The 22,156-nt window shown below is 44.1% G+C and overlaps 2 protein-coding genes across 3 annotated transcripts in view; both read right to left on the reverse strand.

Annotated features, from left to right (window-relative positions):
* Positions 1-3,138: 3,138 nt before the first annotated feature.
* LOC129333798 (protocadherin beta-16-like) overlaps positions 3,139-22,156 on the reverse strand; it is a 171,119-nt gene continuing 152,101 nt past the window's right edge. For both annotated transcript variants that reach the window (XM_054985684.1, XM_054985683.1), the window contains exon 2: positions 3,139-5,310. In XM_054985684.1, coding sequence (XP_054841659.1) covers positions 5,188-5,310 — 123 coding nt within the window. In that variant the 3' untranslated portion in view covers positions 3,139-5,187. The remainder of the gene's footprint in view (positions 5,311-22,156) is intronic.
* LOC129333253 (protocadherin beta-16-like) lies at positions 15,686-18,115 on the reverse strand. Its single transcript, XM_054984781.1, has one exon. It carries the CDS (start codon positions 18,113-18,115, stop codon positions 15,686-15,688), a length of 2,430 nt encoding a protein of 809 aa, XP_054840756.1.

Raw genomic sequence — 22,156 nt, forward strand, 5'->3', positions numbered from 1 at the left:
CTTTTTGCTTCCATCTAAATGCGTTTTCCAGCAAACAAAGCAACTTCGTACCCACCCAGAGGGCTTGCGGTAATGTTGTTATGCTCAAATCTCTTAAATTCTTCTTCAGCCAGTTTCTCCTAAAGTCCAGCGATCCATTTCCTTTCTTCTTTTCAGGAATTTGGAGTCAGTTTCCAATCAATGTCATTTTGTTCAAAGAGAAATCCAAAGAGAAGAGGGGCAGGTGGGGAGGTTCTGCGGATTTTCAGAATTGCACTCTGCAGATGCTCAGATACCTGCGTCTTCCCAGACCTTCCTTCCGTTCTTCTCCAGCACCTCCCAAAATGTTTCAAGCCGCACAACAAGGCAGTGGCAGGCTTTAGTTTCTCTCACCTTTGCTTTAAAATGGACCCCATCACCTGCCCACTTTCTTTACACAGGAGTCAGGACCAGGGAGGTCTTGCCCCCCCCCCCCACACACACATACACACTATGAGCAGCTAGGAGGGATAAAGTGTATCGGGGAGAAAGGCAGAGCTGACTTTAGAAGAAATTAAAGATTTTAAGAAATCTTACATCCTAAATCTACAGCCCCTTCTCAGAGAGGTCTGACCTCTGGGGTCTCCTCTTGTTCTCTGGGCCTGCTTGTGCCTTCTCCCTGACCCCGGCCTCTATTCTCCTTCTGGCTAACCTAGTCCTTCCTGCCCGCTGTGACAAGTAAAGCATAGGGAAGGTGTGTGGACTTTCACTCGGGGAGGGGATCTGTGCCCCTTTTTTGAGCCTCTGCCTCTATGCCCCCTCCTCTAATGCATTCCTAACTATCAACCAGAAAAGCATTTGTCTCTGATGTCCCTTAAAGCACATGCACACTACCTATGGGGGGGGGGGTGAGCATGTGCCTCTATACTTCCCCATCATATACAGATTCATCTGTCTGCATGCAGGCACAGGTCCAGCGAATGATACGGCTCACACAACAAGACCCATGTCTATATAGACCCCAAAATGACTCCCAAAGTAGCGAGATGGTGCCGTGACAGGAAGTGAAAGTGCTGGGTGCAGAGATGCCCGTTGTGATTGTCTTGTTCAGTAGGAAGATGAGCTGTCTATTTGGGTTGGATGACATCCCCAAGTCCATCTCTCTACCTGCTCCGAGTCTCATCATTCTACACCTGCTCCTCAGGAAAAAGAACCCAGAGAATACAGCACCGGATTACGGGTCAGATTTGAACATTTGATGTCATTGCCAAATGCAAGAATGGAGTGATCTTGATTTTTTTAATTATCGTGTGACTGAACTTCCCTAGAAAATACTGTCTCAAAAAAACTTTCCTTATCTATGTGCACACATATTTCAGCAGTTTCTCCAGGTGCCATAATAATCTGTTATTTCCATCGGGTTAATTTACTTTGTGAAACTGCTTCTGAATTTTGTTTCAGTCTACAGATTGTACCACTAAACAAAAATCCTCCCATTACATTTATTGCAACTTTATCATGAAATGGAAAGCGGAAAATTGAGGTACAACACAATCCATTAGTGACTCCAGACTATAATCATGATTGATTTCAACTGATTTAGACTGGAATATCTCTGCTTAGTATTACCCTGTTAGGATGTAAACACAAATAATGAGGATTGTGTGTCCCCCTCCCCCCGTAGCAGGCAAGTGCAGCCAGCTAATTTAAGAGTGATTTGTGCTGTTTATGAAAGCATGCCTTTACTTGATTAAGATTATGTAGGAATGTGGGCAATGCCCATTTATTATTGCTTTTTAAAGAACATTGCATTTCTTCCCTTAACATCTTTGAATTGCTCAGCAAGCAGTCGAAACCATTCAGTGTCTTTTCGTGGAGCGAGAACACTTGTGTAGGAAGCAGAACAGCCTGGTGCTAAAAGAGAGGCTGTTGCTGTCTAAAACAGATTGCCAAAAGGAGAGAGATAATATGAGGGTACTGCATGAAATTGACCCAGACCTCATGGCATCAAGGTGGCACAAGAATAATTCCTTCATCCCAAGCCTGACCAAACAGCGTCTTTGCAACTGTCAAGCAGGGCAGTAATTGGATTACACTAATTAGATTAAAACTACCTAAATGGCCAGAGAGAAGCCTCCAATGAAGAGTAACAGGGATGAGTTTGCTGCGGATTCAGGGGGACTGGAATGGAAGACCTGAGGCCGGCGCGAGCCCTTCAAGGACATCGTGGTTGCTGCCTAAGCAGTGCATCTCCTCTGCTCCTACTTCCCCAGTAACATCCAGTAAAGCACAATGCAGTACATGGAGTAGAGAGGGGGTATGTACTGGGGGTTTGCAATACACTGGTGGGGTGTCATTTATTATTATTATTATCAGACCTTGCAGGGAGAAAGAGGAGGAGGAGGGCATGCAACCTGCCAAGTAGCTCTTGTAACTTGATTCTGTGTGGGGTTCATGTTTTTGAGCTGGTACCAGTTTTACCTAGACAGAATCCTCCCCATCTCGGATTCCTGGCATGATTCAGGGTCCCTGCAGGTGAGAGAATTGTCGGACACGTGTAATGAGCCTGACCCACTACTCCCTTCTTCTTAGGGATTTTCTGGTGTGTCTTGTGACCTAGCGATGCTTGTCTATAAATCTGAGGTCTGCAGGAATACTCTGCTCTTCTAGGCAGATTAGTGCCTCACCCAGAGCAGTGAACAAGTTAGTGTTATTTTTATCCCCACAATGCAGCTGGGGAGCTGGGGCTGAGAGGAGGGGCTTACCCAAGGCCACCTACTGAGCTCATGGCAGAAGTGGGATTTGAACCGGTAGAGTGCTGATTTGCAGCCGATCTACTTAACCACTGTGGTGCAGCAGCAATGATAGGAGACGTTTTGCAGATATCTGCTGGTTGCAAGCTTTTGTCTGCCGGGCAGTAATAAAGTATAAGTAAGAAAATGTTTCCCTCTCTCATTGTTTTGGAAATCAGGATGACCCAGCAAGAGTTGATTGCTAGTAAGTTGAAGGCAGATCTAGGGAAGTCCTGACAAGAATAATGTTTTATGGACAGAGGCATGTATTAAATATTTCACATTGCTTGAAAAGGGGGAGGGAACCAACATTTAAGTCCACTTAGGATATGAAATGGCAGCTTCTAATGCCGGGATTCTGCTCCACAAACCATTATTAATACCTACAGTTTTTAAAGAAGTGTTTTTTATTATTTTATGAACATACAAACATAATATTGAAATCTGGCAAATAATATGTAAATGTTTCCAGCATTTCATTTGCATCTGAAGAGAAAAGAGAGACCACACCAAGGATTTTCAAACCTTTCGTACTCCACAGAACGATGGTTTGCCCAGCTTTAGGCACAATCAACATCCTTTGAAATCAGTGGATTGGAGCGAATGACTCCTCTCTGCTGAGCGAGGGATCTTTTTCCAACACAGCAAACCTCCTTTTTCAGGAACAAAAAACTTGCTTAGTGGAAGGATTTAACACACTATTTTCCTGTTGATTTCGACTGGAAATTGATTGCACACTTCATTACCTAACTTTTCAGCTACGCTATAATACGACTTGTTTACTCTCTTTCATCTAGAGGTTAAAACGTTTCACCGTTGTGATTTTTCATCATTGCTTAAATATAGTACAACTTTCAAAATACAAATGTTTACAAAAAATCTAGTCCTAACCACACAACCACATAACCACAACTGTGTAAGCACACCATTGCAATATACTCCACGATTCTTTTTGTTAAGATGTGATCACTTTACCACGGGATTGTGCCTGGGTTTACCACTGAACTGTCTTTTGCAGAACAGATCAAACTGGTGGTCAATCCAATTTAGTTACCATTGGAATAGTTCCAAGCACCAGGTGAGCCAGGATCGTTTCTCCCGTCCTCTTGAACAGGAAAGGCGGGTAAGTCTCCTTTCCAAAAGCAGCAGGCTTCATTCTTCATCAGTCATTGCAAAAGTCAATTGAGTAGCTGGCACAATTTTCCTTATCATGAGAGTAAAAACAAAGAGTTAATTTTCCTGAGACTGGAGCAAGGCCCAGGGATTCCTCAGCCATTCGTTCAGATGGGAATCGGTTTAGCAAAACTGGATCACAGCTATTGTGAATGGTCTTATCTTTCTTGGTTACATTTGAATTTTACATAATAATGTCACACCGTGTACCTCTTGCGTTTCTTGGCCTTTGACCCAGCTATTAACAACTTTTTTTTTCTTTATAACCCTCCGTATGGAATATAAGTCTGCCAGCTGAGGAGCCATCAGTCATCTGATGAAGTGGGCTCTAGTCCACGAAAGTTTACGCCAGAATACAATTGTGTTTGTTTTTAAGCTGCCACTCGACTCTTGTTTTGGCTGCAATGGACTGATATGGCTTCTGGAATTAAATTTCACTGAAAGTGTGTGTGTTTGTGTGTGTGTGTGTGCATATGTGTGGACACTACCAAAGAGAAGTTTCTAACACATGGCTCCAGAAAAAAGGACAGAAAAAGCATTTAGAAAAGTTAAGTATAGATGCAAATTAAATATGACTAGTGATGAGCACAATTCACTAGGAAATTCTACAGGAAATTCCCCCAACTGAAAAGAACAGGAGCTAAGCGAGAGCACAACTCCCTTGTGCAGCCCATCCCTTTCAATGTGGCTTGTGAATGTCCCTGTGGCTTGTGTCGATGCCCTTTCTTGCTTACTGCTCAGCGTATACAGACTCACTCACTCAGGACTTCCAAGGAAGGGTCAGGATAAAAGTAACAATTGCAGGTGGGACAGTCTTCTATATGATTAAGAGCAGGCAATGGGATTTCTGAACGCTTGCAATAAGCATTGAAAATACTTTGAAAAGCAGCAACATTCCTACAGTCATAAACTGAAGATGAGGAAGAATCACAAGCAAGCATGCAAGGGCTTCTCTTACTCTTCCTTCACAGCTAGATCAACAGAGCAGCAGTCTATTTTCAAATTGTAAGAAGCAGAAATAATGAAGCAGTTGTGTAGCAGGGGAGTGCATGGGTATAATCCGCCCAGACGTTCTCCTATACAAGCCCCACTTGAATGGATGGCAGCTGAATTAACAGGGCTTGTGCAGGAGAACTTCTGAGTGTCGATGTCTTTCCAGTAAATGACCCTTCCTGGAGCTTTAGGCCCCTTGTGCAGTTCTTCGTCTCCTGCTTCTTATTTGTCCCACAGAGCTAGGATGATGAGCAGAGTTGGTTATCCTCATCTACTGATAGGCAAGCCAGTCATTCTGACCAATGTTCACATTTGCAGTTGCCGCCACCTGATTCCCAGTGCAGCCTGGGCCTCCGGATCTAGCAGCTGCGTCTTCAGAGACAGCGCCTCTGGCCTGCAAAGAATATAAAAGGATTATGTTAATATTTGACTTCAGTTATCTTTCTGTAAATGCCCTCAGGTCATTTAGTCAAAATCGCAAGTGATGTTGAAGGTGCCTGAAGGTGAAAGCGTCTCAGTTACCATAAAAGTTAATGCCAAGGTCAACAACTACTGGGTTAAAGCTGTACCCGAGGGATCCCCCTGCCTTGCCATGCCAGCAAAAGGAGGTACGTTCAATGCGCGCTGAGGCAAAAGCAAGGGTCACAGGTAGGGATGCCAGCTCCCTCTACCCTCACCTTGTCGGCATTCCCTGCTGCTGCTCACATGCACGTACTCCTGTGTCTACGCGATGACATCACTTCCAGGAAGTGACATGATTGCGCAGGTGTGGGAGCACACGTGTTTCTCAGCAAGCTGATTTGTGCCATTTGGGGTCAAAATTGGGGTACTGAGAAGCACAGGAGCGCTCTCAGGGGCAGCGCAATGACATCACTCCCAGAGGTGATGTCATCACACTGCCCCGGGAGCATACCCGGGAGGCCCGTTCCCCCACCCAGTCAGGTGAGTAGAGGTGGGGGGCAAAGGGTGGGAGTGAGGGATCCCCTGACCTCAGCGAGGGAATGGTATCCTAGTTACAGGCACTGCCCCTTCAGAACTTTTCTAGGAGATTGGATACAAGGGGTTGAAGGAAATGGTGAGTTTGAGTGGGGATAATACCAAAATACTTCAGTCTGAGTCCTGGACAAGTGGCTGTGGCTATTACATTGGGAAAGCATATTCTTGTTAGAAAAGGCCTTATCAAAAAATATTGCAATTCTGGTCTAGCGGTAGCCTAAAAGCAACTCTCCACTCTGGTTTGCTTAACCATCAATTTGCTATCTGTTCATAAGAATGACATTTAAAATTGGATATGCCTCTGAGTGTCTCCGAAAGCTCTGCCTCTCTAGTTCCCCCCTTCACTCCACAGCAATCCCAACTCAGGTCAACTGCTGACCCACGTGATTCTGTCTCAATCTCCTAATGCACTTTCACTTTAATGACAACTGCTCATTTGGCCAATAGGCCTTGTGCAAGGCCACACTAAATGTTACAACAAACAAATACTACTGCAATGAACATTTACCTTTAATATCCTTTAAATTTAATTACATCGGAAAAAATTGGCAACAGCCAGAGTAACTAACCTGTTTGGTATTGCCAACAGCCAGAGTAACCTTGTCCGGTATTGCCAACCCTTCATTATCGCAACCCACCCACCCCCCCGGGACTAATCCCTAATATTATGAAAAAATATTGTATTCCAGTAAAAAATGCTCCAAAGTTTCTATGTATCCAGTAGCACAGTCATAACGTCTATCAGAGTATGGAATCTTTTGCATTCGACTGCATTATTGGAGAAGGAATAGAATTTAATCTTGTGAGCATATATATCATGGAACAGTTAAAACAATCTAAGTAAAGTAAACACACCTTTTGATAGGATAATCTGAGATATAAAGGAGAGCACACCCTACAGGTTCTCTGCACCGTACTCAAAAAATCCAGAGTATACAAACGTTCATTCACCAAAGACATTAGCCATACAATTTGGAACACCTTTAATCTTCCACAAAAATAATAGTGAAAGGGAATCTAATGTCTCTCTGCAGACCTCTATCCATATTGGAGCTCCGTAAAGAAGATGACTACCTACTTTAGCATTAAAAACTTAAATAGCAGCAGGGACAAACTGACGACCCTTATTATAGAAAATCTTTGTTATAGCCTTTGTCGCAACCAAGGCCCGCTTACGAGCATTCTTAAGGTATACCCTCTAAGCCAAATTAAGTTTCTGTATATGATTAGATTTAGAAAATACCATAACCTTCTACTTCCCTTGGTTTAACTGCAATATTCAGGAAAGGCCTTCAACAAACACCGAAGGTACACAAGAGACTTAGTTAGTAAAAATATGTCATCTGCATAGAATAACACCTATATCGGGGTATCATCTAATATTGGTGGGTGAAATTTAGGGCTTCTCAAAAAATATTCCATATTGTTTATATACAAATTAAACAATAAAGGGGCTAACAAGCATCCTTGCCGAACACCCTTCTGTAAATAGAAAGAATTGGACAAACGGTGTACCAAACTACAACGAACCCGAGCAGAAGGAGAATTATATAACTTCTCTATTAACCATAGCAGTCTTTGATCAGTCGAAGATTTCTCATAAATGATCCCTTGTAATGGAACCATTTCCTACATAAGTGATATAAGACTAAACAATTATTTATTGTAGGCCTCTCATTAACAAACCCTGCCTTCTCAGGGCCTAGAATCTTTTCAGGAATCAACCAATCTAGTAATTTTTGAAAAAAGTTTAAAGTTTTCCTAATGAAGGCAAAAAGACTAATTGGTCAATAATTGGTAGGATTTCCACTATCATCTTTTTTATATAGATAGGGGCTATAATCGCTTGTCTCTACACACTTGGAATTTTACCAGTTTCATTTATCCCTGAGAAAATTGGAGGTCATATAATGGCGAGCTAGGCGGTGGGCCACTGTCATGGGTTCAGCTTCATCATCACATCAACAATAACTCTTCCGTATATCTTCAGGTTTTTCTCACATTTATTTCTCTTTTCTCTCCTTACAGCCCTTCCATTTCCTCCTTGGTGTTTACCGTTCTCTCATCCAAGAAAGCGGCTGAGTCATTCTGCACGGCTCTTCCGGGTTGCTCCCAGCAACTGGGACTCCCTCCTTTGCCGTTTACATGATAACCGCCCCTCCTTTCAAATTATTCTCTCCTTCTCATTGTGTGCCGCTTACATAGACTGTTGATGTAACCTCTTCCTGAAAACTACACATCTATATGAAGTTTAAAAAGTATTCTGGTTTTAGCTATTAGGAATCTTTTTTATATATTTCTAAAAGTTTTTTTTTTTTTGGAGATAGCAAAAATATGTGTGACAGTGAATTGGGGGAGTGGGGATAAAATACGCATAAAACAAAAATACAATTTTCACCGATCATGCCAGAACCCTCACGAGATGCCAATTTCAAAGATTCTGGAATTTTGTGCCCAGGTAGAGACAGAAGCAGATAATTTTTACCAGGAAATTGTGATAGAAGAGATTAAAGGTGAGAAAAAGCCACAAGCTCTCGCTATGCCATTCCAGACTCTTACTTTTATTAAAGAAACAGAGGTGCTGATGAAGTGATTGAGAACAAAGCAAAGAAAAGCCAGGGAACAGCTGCCAGCCATTCACCTTACTTGGTTATATAATACAAAAGAACTAAGTAATCAGCATCCACCCACATGGTTGATAACTTCCTATAACATGCATTTTTTTTAAAAAAGACCATTACGTGCAAGAGGGAAAAAAGGAGTTTTGTGGCACCTTAGCAGCCCATTTGGTATGTCCTTAAGGATAGTCTTTTAGGTTTAAGGGTAGATTTAGTTAATCTCTAGCCCACAAAACCTTATGCCCCAATACCTTTAAGAAGCCACAGGGCTCCTTTTTTGAGGCTCACTGGAATTGGGTAAGAGTGGATTAATTCAGAAAGCAAAGCACTTGGGGATGGGGTTTTGTGGTTTCCCTGTTGCTTGTGCAGCTGCAGATAAAGCACAGCTGCAACAGGACTTCCACATTGCAGGATTATCCACCCAAATCCCCCAGATGTGGCCACCACCCTCAAGGACCCCCATATGGAAGGCGAAGGGTTCATGTTACTGGAGCCCAGAGGTGCCCGGACCAGGGTGTAATCCCTATCAGAGGAAAAATGGAGGATAAGCTATAGCTCATGCCTGAGGATATTTACAGAAACATATTTCTTTGTATCTGTTGTCCAGATCTTGTGAGATTTGCTGGTGTCAATCAAACACAGTGTTATAGCAACAATCTCAAGCAACCGGCTCAACTGTTGAGTTTTTGGGGTCTGTCCTATCAAGAACTACCAATCCCAGAGTTCCTTTTGCATAGGCGGGAGGGAAGGAGGGACACTTGGTGGGAAAGGCAAAGCAAAGTGCCATAAAGACAGTGGGAGCGAGTGCTGCTGCTGCTTCTGGTAGGATTTGCAGGCCCCAAATATATGTATGTTCTAATTCACTTGCAATCACAAACTAGATTTGCCAGGTCCAGGTTGGGAAATTCCTGGAGATTTCTGGGGTGGAGCCTGAAGAGGGTGGGGTTTGGGCAGGGGAGGGGCCTCAACGGGATATAATTCCATAGAGTTCACTCTTCAAAGCAGCCATTTTCTCCAGGGGAACTGATCTCTGTTGCCTAGAAATCAGTTATAATTCCGGGAGATCTCCAGCTACCACCTGGAGGCTGGCAAGCCTATCACAAAGCTCCCTGCTGCCGTGTCTGGTGGTGGCTATAAATACAAACCAGGTAGCCAGAAACATAAGGAGGTAAAAGAAAGGAAACAAAAATAAACTAAGGGAAACTAATTTATGCTCCAGTTTTTCAAATCAGACAAGGCCTTTCTGCAGTTAGGGAAGAACATGCACAAAATCAAGTTGCAAATGATTTCAATTAATTTTCAGTGAAGTGTTCGTAGGCCTATGGATTCTTCACATACTGCCAGTGACTGAGGAAGAAGCTGAAAGAAGGCCCAACAAGCTAGTCCTCATCACAAACTGTGTGCGTGTAAAGTGCCGTCAAGGGACAACTGATTTATGGCGACCTCAGCAAGGAGCTTTGAAGGCAGGTGAGAAGCAGAGGGGGCTTGCCAGTGCCTTCCTCTGCAAAGTCTTCACTGGTGGTCCCCCATCCAGGTACTGGCCCTGCTTAGCTTCCAAGATCTTCCCTTCTCCATCACAAACTACCGGTGTTCTATAATGGGGCAAGAAAGGCTAAGCCATCTTGTTTATTGAAGGTGAACTTGCAAAATAAATTGACTTTGGGCACTAACTCATGACTTGGCAAGGGGGAAAAAAGCCAGAAAAATAAAGAATTACTGGTTTCATCTTTGCATTGGTCCATTCGAATTATTTTTAAAAGACACGGACAGAATAGTCCCTTTGTAGTGACAAAGAAGTTAACAAAACGGTGAGCAAACTTGTAGGACTCTCAGGGTGGGTGTTATTAAACAAAAGTCGCATAAGTGGGCATTTTTCAGGAATGTAGAATATGTTACAGTAATTTCATAACTAAAACAATATGTTTTCAGTGTTCATGAGATTGCATGTATGGGCTGGTGTGGGGGTGGGGGCAGTTTGTACTGAGCCTGAAAAAGTAGGGCTTGGGACCTGCCCCTCTCTTCCGGGTCACCAGGGCTTTCGCAATTTTTTAAAAGTCTGTACCAGAATATAGTTGTATCAATATAACGTTATAACTATAGGTTTAGCAGACTTTCTGAATTCCCAGCTTTCACTAAAAAGCTAACTACTATATCTGTAACCAGTTACAGCCCTCCAAATCACTATTTTAAGCTCTAACCAGGACACCCATAGTTCAGAGCAGGGCTTTTTTTCAGCTGGAACGCGGTGGAATGGAGTTCCAGAACCTCTTGAAAATGGTCACATGGCTGGTGGCCCCACCCCCTGATCTCCAGACATAGGGGAGTTTAGATTGCCCTCCGCGCTGCTCAATCTAAACTCCCCTCTGTCTGGCGATCAGGGGGCGGGGCCACCGGCCATGTGACCATTTTCACCGAGGGCAACCCACTGAGTTCCCTCACCTCTTTTCCCAGAAAAAAAGCCCTGCTTGTCACTAAATTGTGAACAAGCAAACAGTCCTTTTAGTGCCATCACAGTCCAAATACAGGTTTTACATTCATTCACATCAGTAAGAGATAGTTGAAGGATTCTCCATAAATGATACTTCCATTGGACTTTGGAATTTCCCGCATCCATAATTCAAATGCCGTAAAATGTTAGCTAGAGTAGACATCCTCATTTTATTCTGCATAACTAACTTTTATAAGTGAAACATTACAGATTAACAGGTTCAGCTATAGCTTGTGAAAATGCTGGATGACCTTGAGTTTCCTTTTGCACCCTCTTGGAAATTAAAACTAAATTATGGTCAAGTTTATTCGTTGACTGATGAGTTTCCTCATCAGTCTGATGAGTTTCCTCATCAGTCACCAGTGGGGCTTTCTTACGCTAATGGTTTGATAAGCCACTTAAAGAATCATAATCTGAAAATAATTTTATGTGAGGAGAGTAGAAAATGCTTTATAACCAATGATAAAGTGAAACATGCCTTATTACTGAGCCAGAACTTTCATTTAGGGCTGACCTTGGACCGCATGGTAGAAAGAAGAGGCCTGTCCACACGGCAACAAACCTATGTGAGGGAACAGTTATTTCCCCCCCACGCACAAACTTTAGGCTGTTGAATACCCCAGACACAATCCAGGTACTTGTAGAGCTCCTGTGCACCAGTGTAGTATTTTGTGCTTTCCCTGCCTCTTCTCTGGACTGGGCCATTAATCTGTTTGACTATGCAACATAATTAAATGTATTATTTATCCAGGCTTTCCATATCCTTAAATACATTACACATAAATCTTCCGATTTCATCTTACCTCAGCGTCATTGTTAGATGCCGTAGAAGCTTTAAGATCCATAGCTAGTGAAGGCAGCAAAGGGCTGAGAACCTTAAATTCGTTGGTCCCATACCCAGCGGTTAAGAAGACCTCATAGTAATTCGGATGAGAAAGAGTGCCAGAGCCCATCGGACCGGAAGAATTAGGAACACAGTCGGCATCACAGTAGAAATTCCCAGAAGAAGAAATATGACTTCCTTTCTGGCAATTCCTTGTTTTGTGTATCCGAACGACTATCACTGTTGCCACAGAAAACAAGAAAAGAAAACAAATGAAACATAGGGATATTATTAAATATAAGGTGAGAGAATGGTCTTCTTCTTCCCCAGGTGGCAGATCCACAGTTTGCATGTGTGAGTCTGAAAACCCATCAACAAGAAGCACATTAAGACTTGCTGTACTGGACTGTGGTGCCTTCCCATTGTCTTTCACCACTATGAGGAGTCTCTGCTTAAAAGCATCCTGATTGGTAACGACACGGGCTGTCCGTAATTCTCCATTATGAGCTTCCACTGAAAACAGACCCGGTTCTGTGGCCTTCAGGAGCTCATAGGAAAGCCAAGAGTTCTGGCCAGAATCTCTGTCCACCGCCACCACCTTGGTGACCAGGTAGCCAGCCTCCGCCCCCCTGGGAACCAGGTCGTTGGATGGGGAAGTGCCGTTCTGAAGAGGGTACAGGATGAACGGTGCGTTATCATTTTCATCCACAATGACAACTCGGACCTTAACTTCGGAGCTCAGGGGAGGAGAGCCGCTGTCCACAGCCCTCACAGACACCTGGAAATCTTTTATCTGCTCATAGTCCAGAGATCGGATGGCATACAGATTCCCAGTTTCAGAGTTGATGGAGACATAAGAGGACACGGGTTGATCACTGACCTTCCCAGGCAGAAGCGAATACTTCACTTTGGCATGCTGCTCTGTGTCCAGGTCATCAGCATGCACTAATCCTATGAGCAGACCTGGAATATTGTTTTCCTGTAATTGCATATGATATAGTGATTTCTCAAATACTGGAGAGTTGTCATTGATGTCAGAGATTTGGACATTAATTATTCTTGACGAAGAAAGCCTGGGAGAGCCCCAGTCTGTGACTGTGATAATGAGGTTGTACTCGGAGTCTCTTTCTCGGTCCAGGGGCTGCTGGGTCACCAGCTGGTAATAGTTTTTCACTGAGGTCTTCAGCACAAAAGGGAGGCCGGGTTCAACGGAGCAAGATATTCTTCCACTGTCTCCGGAGTCCCGGTCTGTGACACTGAAGAGCACTACCAGTGTATCTACGGGAGAATCCTCTGGCAACGGGCTGGTGCATGAAATGACTGCCACTTCTGGGACATTGTCGTTCTCATCCTCAACCAGCACTGAGACCTTGCAGACTCCTGAAAGACCCCCTCCATCTGTCGCCTTGATGTTCATGTCATAGCTGGTTTCTTCTTCATAGTCAATGGGACCCAAAACAGTGATTTCTCCAGTGCTTTGATGCAGATGGAACAAGTGACGTATTTTCTCAGGCACCCGATGGAATGAATAAGTGATCTCTGCATTTGAACCGAAATCCAAATCTCTGGCTTCCACTTTAGCCACCAGAGTACCTTCAGGGCTGTTTTCCTTTAACTTCACTTTATATTCCGATTGTGTGAACTCAGGGAAGTTGTCATTGATGTCCAGAACATTAATGTTTATTCGAACTGTGCCCGTTCTCTGTGGCACCCCTCCATCCACAGCTGTGAGAGTCAGTCCAAACTGAGCCTCCTTCTCCCTGTCTAGTGGTTTCTCCAGAACAAGGTCCACATATTTGCCCCCGAATTCATCACTTTGAACATCAAGACTAAAATGCTCACTGGAAGTGAGTGTGTAGTTCTGGACACTGTTTTCTCCCAGGTCTGGATCTTGGGCAGATTCCAGGGGGAATCGGGTATTTGTGGGAACATGTTCAGAAACTTCAAAGTTGAACTCATTGTGAGAGAATTCAGGAGTGTTGTCATTTACATCTTTTATCTCTATCTCCATGTTGTAGATCTTTAAAGGGTTTTGAAGAACAACTTCAGACAACAGCAAACATGTCTCCATTTTCCCACACAAAGCTTCACGATCTACCTTTTCGTTTACAATCACGTTCCCAGAGTTGATGTCAAGCTGAAAATATTGCTTATTGCTTTTGGAAATCAGTTGGGCTCTACGAGCAAGCAGATCTCCTATTTCCAGTTTCAAATCCTGCAGCACATTAACCACCAGAGACCCACTCTTCTTCTCTTCTGGCAAAGAATAGCGAATTGAGACACACACCACTCCAGACAGAGAGAATAAGAACAAAAGATACAGACCTTTCCCCATCCTGGAGCTATTGTCCATGGTGCCAGGCTCTCCCAGGCCAGCTGTTCTATCTGTTAAACCAAAATCTTCTGATTTTTATTCAGTGAACATCTGTGCTGCTGGATATATGAATATTGTTCTGCAGAGCCGACTGTTGTATGTAAACGATCTGTACTGAATTCTCTATCCATTCGCTCTGCAAGCATGAATTTGGTTCCTGCTATTGTGTTTGCCAATACTGCCACCATGTGGCTAAACAAGGCAAAAACAAGAAGATTGTACATTTTTCTTCAAATGGCAGTTCTATGCACACAATACATCTTTAGAAAAAAAGCTTATATTTACTGTTTATCTAGTAAGATCCTGTTATGCTTTAAAAAGAGAAGTGCCTAAGTAATAGTGAGCTGTTGTGGTAGTTACTTGGAACCAAGCACTACCCAAACCCACAATGTCTACCACTGACGATGCTGGTGTGGCAGGAAGCGAGGAGAGAGCAGAGGACCTGGCTGGTGATGGATGAGCAGGATATGTGATGGGCAAAGCCCAGGAACATGGCTGTCTCCAACACTGTCCACCCTAGTAGTGTTGCTGGCACCTTGCTTGGTTGAGAGAGCCGCTGTAGCACAGTGGTTAAGTGGTTCGGCTGCGAATCACCACTCTACTGGTTTGAATCCCACTACTGCCCTGAGCTCTGCAGGTGGCCTTGGGTAAGCCACTCCTCTCAGCCCCCGCTCCCCAGCTGTATTGTGGGGATAATAATAACACTAACTTGTTCACCACTCTGGGTGAGGCACTCTTCTGTTTAGAAGAGCAGAATGTAAGTGCAGTTGTTGTTGTTGTTATTCGAATTATCCAAAACGCAATCAACAATAAGCAGAGGTCACATGTTATTATTGATTGGCCTTACTAAGCTGATACAAGTTTCTGCCGAAGACTTAAGTATCAACCAGATATCAGCGTAATAAGTACGCTGTTCCAAGTAACGCCATCTTTTGCAGTTCTGTAGGTGTTGTCAGATATTATTATTATTATTATTATTATTATTATTATTATTATTATTATTATTATTATTGAGCTGAGAAATGGCCTAGTATAACATCGGTTGAAGGACGTGCTGGGGGGTTGCATATCCCAGGGTTCATGTTATGACTCTAGATATCTCACAGAAGGAAGATTGAATAGTTTCCCTATCCCGCAATTCTTTTGAAAAATACATTTCCTACCACAATGGTAAATAGTTCATGAAGGCAAGGCAAAATAGAGAGATGTAGAAGGATTATACAGGATACTACACAACATAACTATTCATGTAAGAATGGGAAAATATGTATCAGGATACAAAGATATATAGAAACAATAAATAGGAAAAAGATAAGGAAGCATTTCAAAGTATCACACATATTTTCTGTAATTCAGTAAACTAAGGTTTAACAGTTATTGAGGCTACATGGAAAACCATAGGAAAATAGAACCCGTTTTCAAAGAGGTTCATATATTTAAGCACATCTAATTATATGAATGGGATGACAATTATATTCTCACCTGATTCATGAGTTGACCTTCTGCTGCATGACTGGGAACCTCTTGGGAAGCAGCTGGATTCCTCTGAACCCCCTGATTTTGAGCAGGTTCCACAGAAAACACAGGAAAGAGAGGACGGAGAAACTTGAACTCGCTGCTCAGAGATCCTCCAGCTAAGCACACCTCATAGTTGTAAGCCCGGGAAAGGGATCCAGCACCAGCATCACCACCGTTCTCCTGGAAATTTTGTCCCACAGGGAAATTCATGGCTGAGCTCTCCATGAACTTTCTCCTTTTCTGAACCTTGATAGCAATAAACAACACTACAGAAAGCAGAAAAATGAACGAGATGGCAGCCAAGCATATGACCAGATACAGAGTCAGGGTGCGGTCTTCCTCCTTGACCACTTCATCCTTCGCGATATCCACCATTTTCATGTAAGGGTCAGAAAAGCCATCCACTAGTAGAATAGTTAGTGTTGCAGAGGTGGACTGGGGAGGGTGCCCGTTGTCTCTCACCCCGATGATTAGTTTCTGTCTGAAGGTGTCTCGTTGGTTAATTGGTCTCAGGGTTTTCACCTCTCCATTCTGGGCCCCCACACTGAACAGACCTGGTTCTGTGGCCTTCAGGAGCTCATAGGAAAGCCAAGAGTTCTGACCAGAATCCCTGTCCACTGCCACCACCTTGGTGACCAGGTAGCCAGCCTCCGCCCCCCTGGGAACCAGGTCGTTGGATGGGGAAGTGCCGTTCTGAAGAGGGTACAGGATGAAGGGGGCATTATCATTTTCATCCACAATGACAACTCGGACCTTAACTTCGGCGTTCAGGGGAGGAGAACCACTGTCCACAGCCCTCACAGTCACTGGGAAATCTTTTATCTGCTCATAGTCCAGAGATCGGATGGCATACAGATTCCCAGTTTCTGAGTTGATGGAGACATAAGAGGACACGGGTTGACCAATGACCTTCCCAGGCAGAAGTGAATACATCACTTTGGCATTCTTCTCCCTGTCCACGTCATCAGCATGCACCAACCCTATCAGCAGACCTGGAATATTGTTTTCCCGTATTTGCATTTCATATGTTGACCTCTCAAATACTGGAGCATTGTCATTGATATCTGATATCTGGACATTAATTATTCTTGTTGAAGTGAGCCTGGGAGAGCCCTGGTCTGTGGCTGTGATGGTGATGCTGTACTCAGAGGCTTTTTCTCTGTCTAGGGGCTGCTGGGTCACCAGCTGGTAATAGCTATTCTCGGAGGCTTTTAACAGGAAGGGCAAGTTCATCTCAATGTTGCAAACAACTCTGCCATTATCTCCCGAGTCTTGATCTGTGACACGGAAAAGGGCCACCACCATATCCAGGGGAGAATCTTCTGGTAGGGGGCTGGTGAGGGATGTGATGGTCACCTCTGGGGCATTGTCGTTTCTGTCCTCAACCTCCACAATGACTTTGCAGTAAGCAGAGAGCCCCCCTCCATCCGTGGCTTTGATGCTTATCTCATAATTTCTCTCTTCTTCATAATCAATTATTCCTGCAACAGTAAGTTCCCCAGTATGTTCATTTAACTTGAATGAGCTGAGCACATTTTCTGGCACCTGGCTGAAGGAATAAGCCACTTGTGCATAAGAACCAATATCCTGGTCATTCGCTTCCACTTTGGTAACCACTGTGTCCAATGGGCTGTTTTCCATTAGTTTTACTTTGTACAGAGATTGATGAAACTGAGGGGCATTATCGTTGTTATCCAGAACATTAATGATAATGTTTGCTGTGCCTGTTCTCTTTGGGCTCCCTCCATCGATAGCTGTCAGAATCAGGAAAAGCCGTGCATTCGCTTCACGGTCTAATGGTTTTTGTAATACTAATTCTGCATATTTGCTGCCATCGCTGCGACTTTGCACATCCAACCTAAAATGGTCATTTGGGCTAAGTGTATAGTTCTGAACAGTATTTTCTCCTCTGTCTGAATCTTGAGCTCTCTCCAAAGGGAATCGAGCATTTGTTTTAGTCTGCTCAGGTATTTCAAAGAGGAATTCCTTTTTAAAGAACTGGGGGGGATTGTCATTCACATCCTCTATTTCAACCTCAATTCTGTACACTCGCAAGGGGTTTTCCAGCACAATCTCCGAGAGTAAGATGCAAGGGTCCTTCTGACCACATAGAGCTTCTCGGTCTATTCTGTCCTGTAAAATCACATTCCCAGAGTGAGCATCCAGCTGGAAATATGGCTTGGTGCCTTCAGAAACCAGCCTGGCCCCACGAGCAGGCAGCTCCTTGACATCCACTTTCAAATCCTTTAGCACATTTGCTACCAGGGACCCACTTTTCTTCTCCTCAGGTATTGAATAGTGGAAGGACTCACATATTGCCCCACACATGCAGAGATACATGAAAAAAGACCAACCTCGCCAGATGCGGTGATGAATTTCCATTGTCTCAGCCTCCTCCAATACAGCTCTAACACACAGGGTGGTTCTTGGTAAGTTGCTTCCTTTATCTCCAATATATTTCCATTTACTGCATGTATTCTGGAAGCTGCATATCCAAGCTACTTCCCTGAGCAATTTCCAAAGATGTTCTTGCAGTGAAAAGTCATTGCCTTTGCCTTTCAGAAGGTTTTTCTTTGACTACAGTTTTCCAGGAGGTTTTTCTAAATAAGCCCTTACTTCAACAGTCCATTTTGTGTTGTGCAATAGCACCACCTTGTGTTTATTCCACAATACAACTCGCCTAAATGTTGTCATTCACCAGTTTTACTAGTGATGTGCATAGAAAGTTCCTTTTAGGAGCAGATGTAGCTATAAATGTTGGGGGTTACGGTGAGCTGGATGTGGAATGAGCATGAACACTGGCAATTGTGCATAGGAACAGGAATAACTGTGCGGAAACTGAACACACCAGCAGGAGATTTTACAGATTGCCTGGATGTCAGGGAGGAAGAGGGAGATCCTTGATCAGGCGTGGGTATTTTTATTGCCATTGTTCAAAGCAGCCGCAGAGCTTGCCGTGGCTCATAGGGTGGGGTCTTTCTGCCTCTACCATGGTGCACTGCTGAAGGTGAAGGGGAATGCTGGTGAGGGGAGGCAATGGCAGAGCTTCAGGGGCTATGGCCGCAGGTGTGCAGTTTCTGACTATCCAGTGAAACCCACGGCCGGGAAATGATGCCATCGCCTGGCATTCATGCTCCTCATTGTAGAATGGTAGGCTGTGATGGACTGCACGTTTTTAAAAACATGGAAGTGCTGTCCAAACAACTGAAGGACTGTTCAGGGTTAATCCCTCACAGACATGAAGAGTTTTGAGTGACAGGCTACTCCCAGGAATCGGATTGGGTAGCATGAGTTGGAAAAAGAAGGGTTTGTTTTTCAGCCCTAGCTGGGAGGATTCAAGTGTGAACAGTTGGGAGACGGAGTCCTAATGGAGAGCAGTTTTAACACTGGCAGGAAAACTGGGGGAAAGTTGGCAAGGAGGTTTGGGAAGTAGGTGCAGACTCCCAATTAGGGCAAAGAAAAAGGATAGATCTTCTACGGAGAGGAGACTTTCCCTGCCCAGTCAAACAGAGAGGTAGCTCTGGAGAGTGGAGAGATTTCTGATCAGGTGTGGTTGGAAACTGCCTGTGGAGACCTTCAGTTTCAGTTAACAGCTGAAGATAAAGACTGGTATGTAAAGAGAAGGGGATTGGGGTACCAGAAAGTACTAGAAAGTGGGCACCAGCCTTCCTAACCTCAGAAGAGAAAGCGAACACTAAAATAAAGTATACTAGAGTGCTTGGGGGAAAACAAGAGATTCAAAGCCTCAAAAAACAAGCCTTTAAGTATCTGTGAAGAGCATAAGAACTGAAGTCTGTGCATGTTCTGATTTTACCTCAGATTTATACCTCATGGTGGTGGTGGAGAGTGCCCTCAAGTCATAGCTGACTTCTGGCAACCCCTAGTGGGGTTTTCATGGCAAGAGACTAACAGAGGTGGTTTGCCACTGCCTGCCGCTACAACCCTGGTCTTCGTTGGAGGTCTCCCATCCAATTACTATCCAAGGCCAACCCTTCTTAGCTTCTGAGATCTGAAGAGATCAGGCTCACCTGGGCTATCCAGGTCAGGGTATAAAGAAGAGTGAAGGAGGAGGAGGGAACAGCATATAAGCCTTTTCCTCACACCATTTTCCTAGTCTGAATCCCGCCCCTCCCCCAAGCTGCCATGCATTCCTTTGGAGAAAGCAGAACTCATGCCTCATGACTCTGGGGCAATGTGAGTTGTTTGCATCCATTTCATACACTCCTTGGACACTTGGGGCATTAATCTGGTAGAAAATACACACATTCTCAGGCCAAGAAGCGCAACAGCCAGTTCTCATTGTCTGCCTGTGCACATGTCCCAGGAAACTATGCACGATGATCAACGGGAAGTCTGTATGCAGCCCAGAACCCAGCAACACCAGCCTAGACATCAGGCAAGGACTCTGTTATGTTGCCAGCTTGAGCATAAAGACTAGAGGGGTTACTAAACTTTATTCATGATGTATATTGTTCTCCCTGTCCTCTTCCCTTTTGCTAAATGTATCATGCTTCTGATACAACAGAACCATTCTACATGATGCTCACAATGAGACGTGTGACAGGCAGAGCACAGAAGTGGACCCCAGCAACTCAGGAGCCAATCAGAACTGTGCGCTGAATCAGCCAATAGGAGCCGAGTAATTGGGAAAGCGTTAAGATGGGGGAGATTGACTAACTGGGGAGTTGAGAGTTAGAAGTTGGAGGCTGTGAGTGGGAAGGAATGGTTAAGTTAGCAGGAGTGTCAATTCAAGATCTGTGGAAATATCAGTACTTTGGATAAACATGAAAAGGCATTGCATGATTCTAGGTGGGTTTGCTGGAAATGGTGTAAAACTGAGGGCCAAACTACAAGTGATGAATGACACAAGTTGGACACTTGTCAGCTTCCCTCAAGTTTTGATGGGAAATGTAGGCAGCTTGGCCTACAAGTGACAGTTGAAAAGTCCATTGGACAGCAGTCGGAGAGCCAAGCTGCAAGGCCAGGACGCCTACATCTCCCATCAAAACTTGAGGGAAGCTGACAAGTGTCCAACCTGTGTCATTCGTCACTTGTAGCTTGGCCCTGAGTTTCAGCAGAGTGCTGCCTTTATGTTATTATCCTGCCTGAGGGAGGGCATGATGTTCCGTTGTCCTTAAACCACAGAAATGGCACCAGAGGTGTGTTTAAAACTCAAAAATAACTAAAAATACATTAATGAGGAAAGCTTAGGTGAAGGTGAAGTCAGGAGCTGTAGCTTTTTGAGGTAAAATTTCACTATACATACATCTAGATGACTGAGGAATCATTCAGAACGTGCACAGACTTCCATTTTTAGGCTCTTCACTGTTACTTAAGGCTTCCCTTGTTAATCTTTGTTGCCCTTGTTTCTTCCCCCAAGCTCTTGAGTATCTCTTTAGTATTCTCCTTCACTTCTGGGGTTAGGAAGGCTGGTACTCATTTTCTAGTACCCCAAATCCCCTCTCTGCACAAACCAGTGCTTTCTTTCAGTCCTTCATTGTCTCTTCAGGCAGTTATCCATCACACCCGACCAGGGATCTCTCCTCTCTCCAGAGCTATCTCCCTGTTTCATCTGGGAAGGGGCAATCTCTTTTTAGAAGATCTTCCCTTACTTTGGCCCGCTTGGGGGTCTGCACTTGCTACTCAAACCTCCTGCCAACTTTCCCCAGTTCTCCTGCTGGTGTTGAAGCTGCTTTCCCTGAGGACTTCGTCTCTTCACTCCCGCGCACTCTGATCTCTCTCTCTGTCAAGACTCAAAGCCCTCCTCTCTCAGCTCAGCTACCCAAGAAGAGGCCTTGGAGCAGCCTGCCACTCACCGCTCTATGATTCTGAGAGGGATTAACTCTTAACAAGCCTGCAAATGTGTGTGTAACCAGCCTTCCAGGCTTCTTCAAAACATGCAGCCCGTCACAGAGGGGTCTTCCTTTTGTGGTGTGTTTCTTTTTGAATGGACTTCATTCTTGTTCATTTAAAAAGCAAACTTCCTTGTTCCTCTTAGTTATTCCTCAGTCAACAAACTAATAATTTTTGCAAGATGTTTATCTTGGAGCCTGTTCTGATGCCTCAGGGTTGTTTACCCAGGCAAAGCTACTGCTGAGGACCATGTGAGAGGAATCCACCATATTGTTTTCACCCTATGAAGCATTGTACCATTCCGAGAATGAACTACACGGCTGTGTAAAGGATACACATTGTGGACCCCTCCAATCTTCAGCGGATTCTCACTTTTGCCTCAATTCCACAAGAAGGAAGGCGCTTTGCTACAGTTGCTCTGCCATCCCTCTGATAACTTCAGGATGGGGCCAGAAAGGATAAACATGGTAAAGGAAGCTGTCTGTTTGGGGTTAAATTATCTATTCTAAGATATATTGTTTCCTATTGGTTCCTAGGAAACACAGAGCTCTAGAGACCCCATGCAGTGTG

Source organism: Eublepharis macularius, chromosome 7, assembly GCF_028583425.1.
Source record: "Eublepharis macularius isolate TG4126 chromosome 7, MPM_Emac_v1.0, whole genome shotgun sequence".
NCBI classification, from domain to species: domain Eukaryota; kingdom Metazoa; phylum Chordata; class Lepidosauria; order Squamata; family Eublepharidae; genus Eublepharis; species Eublepharis macularius.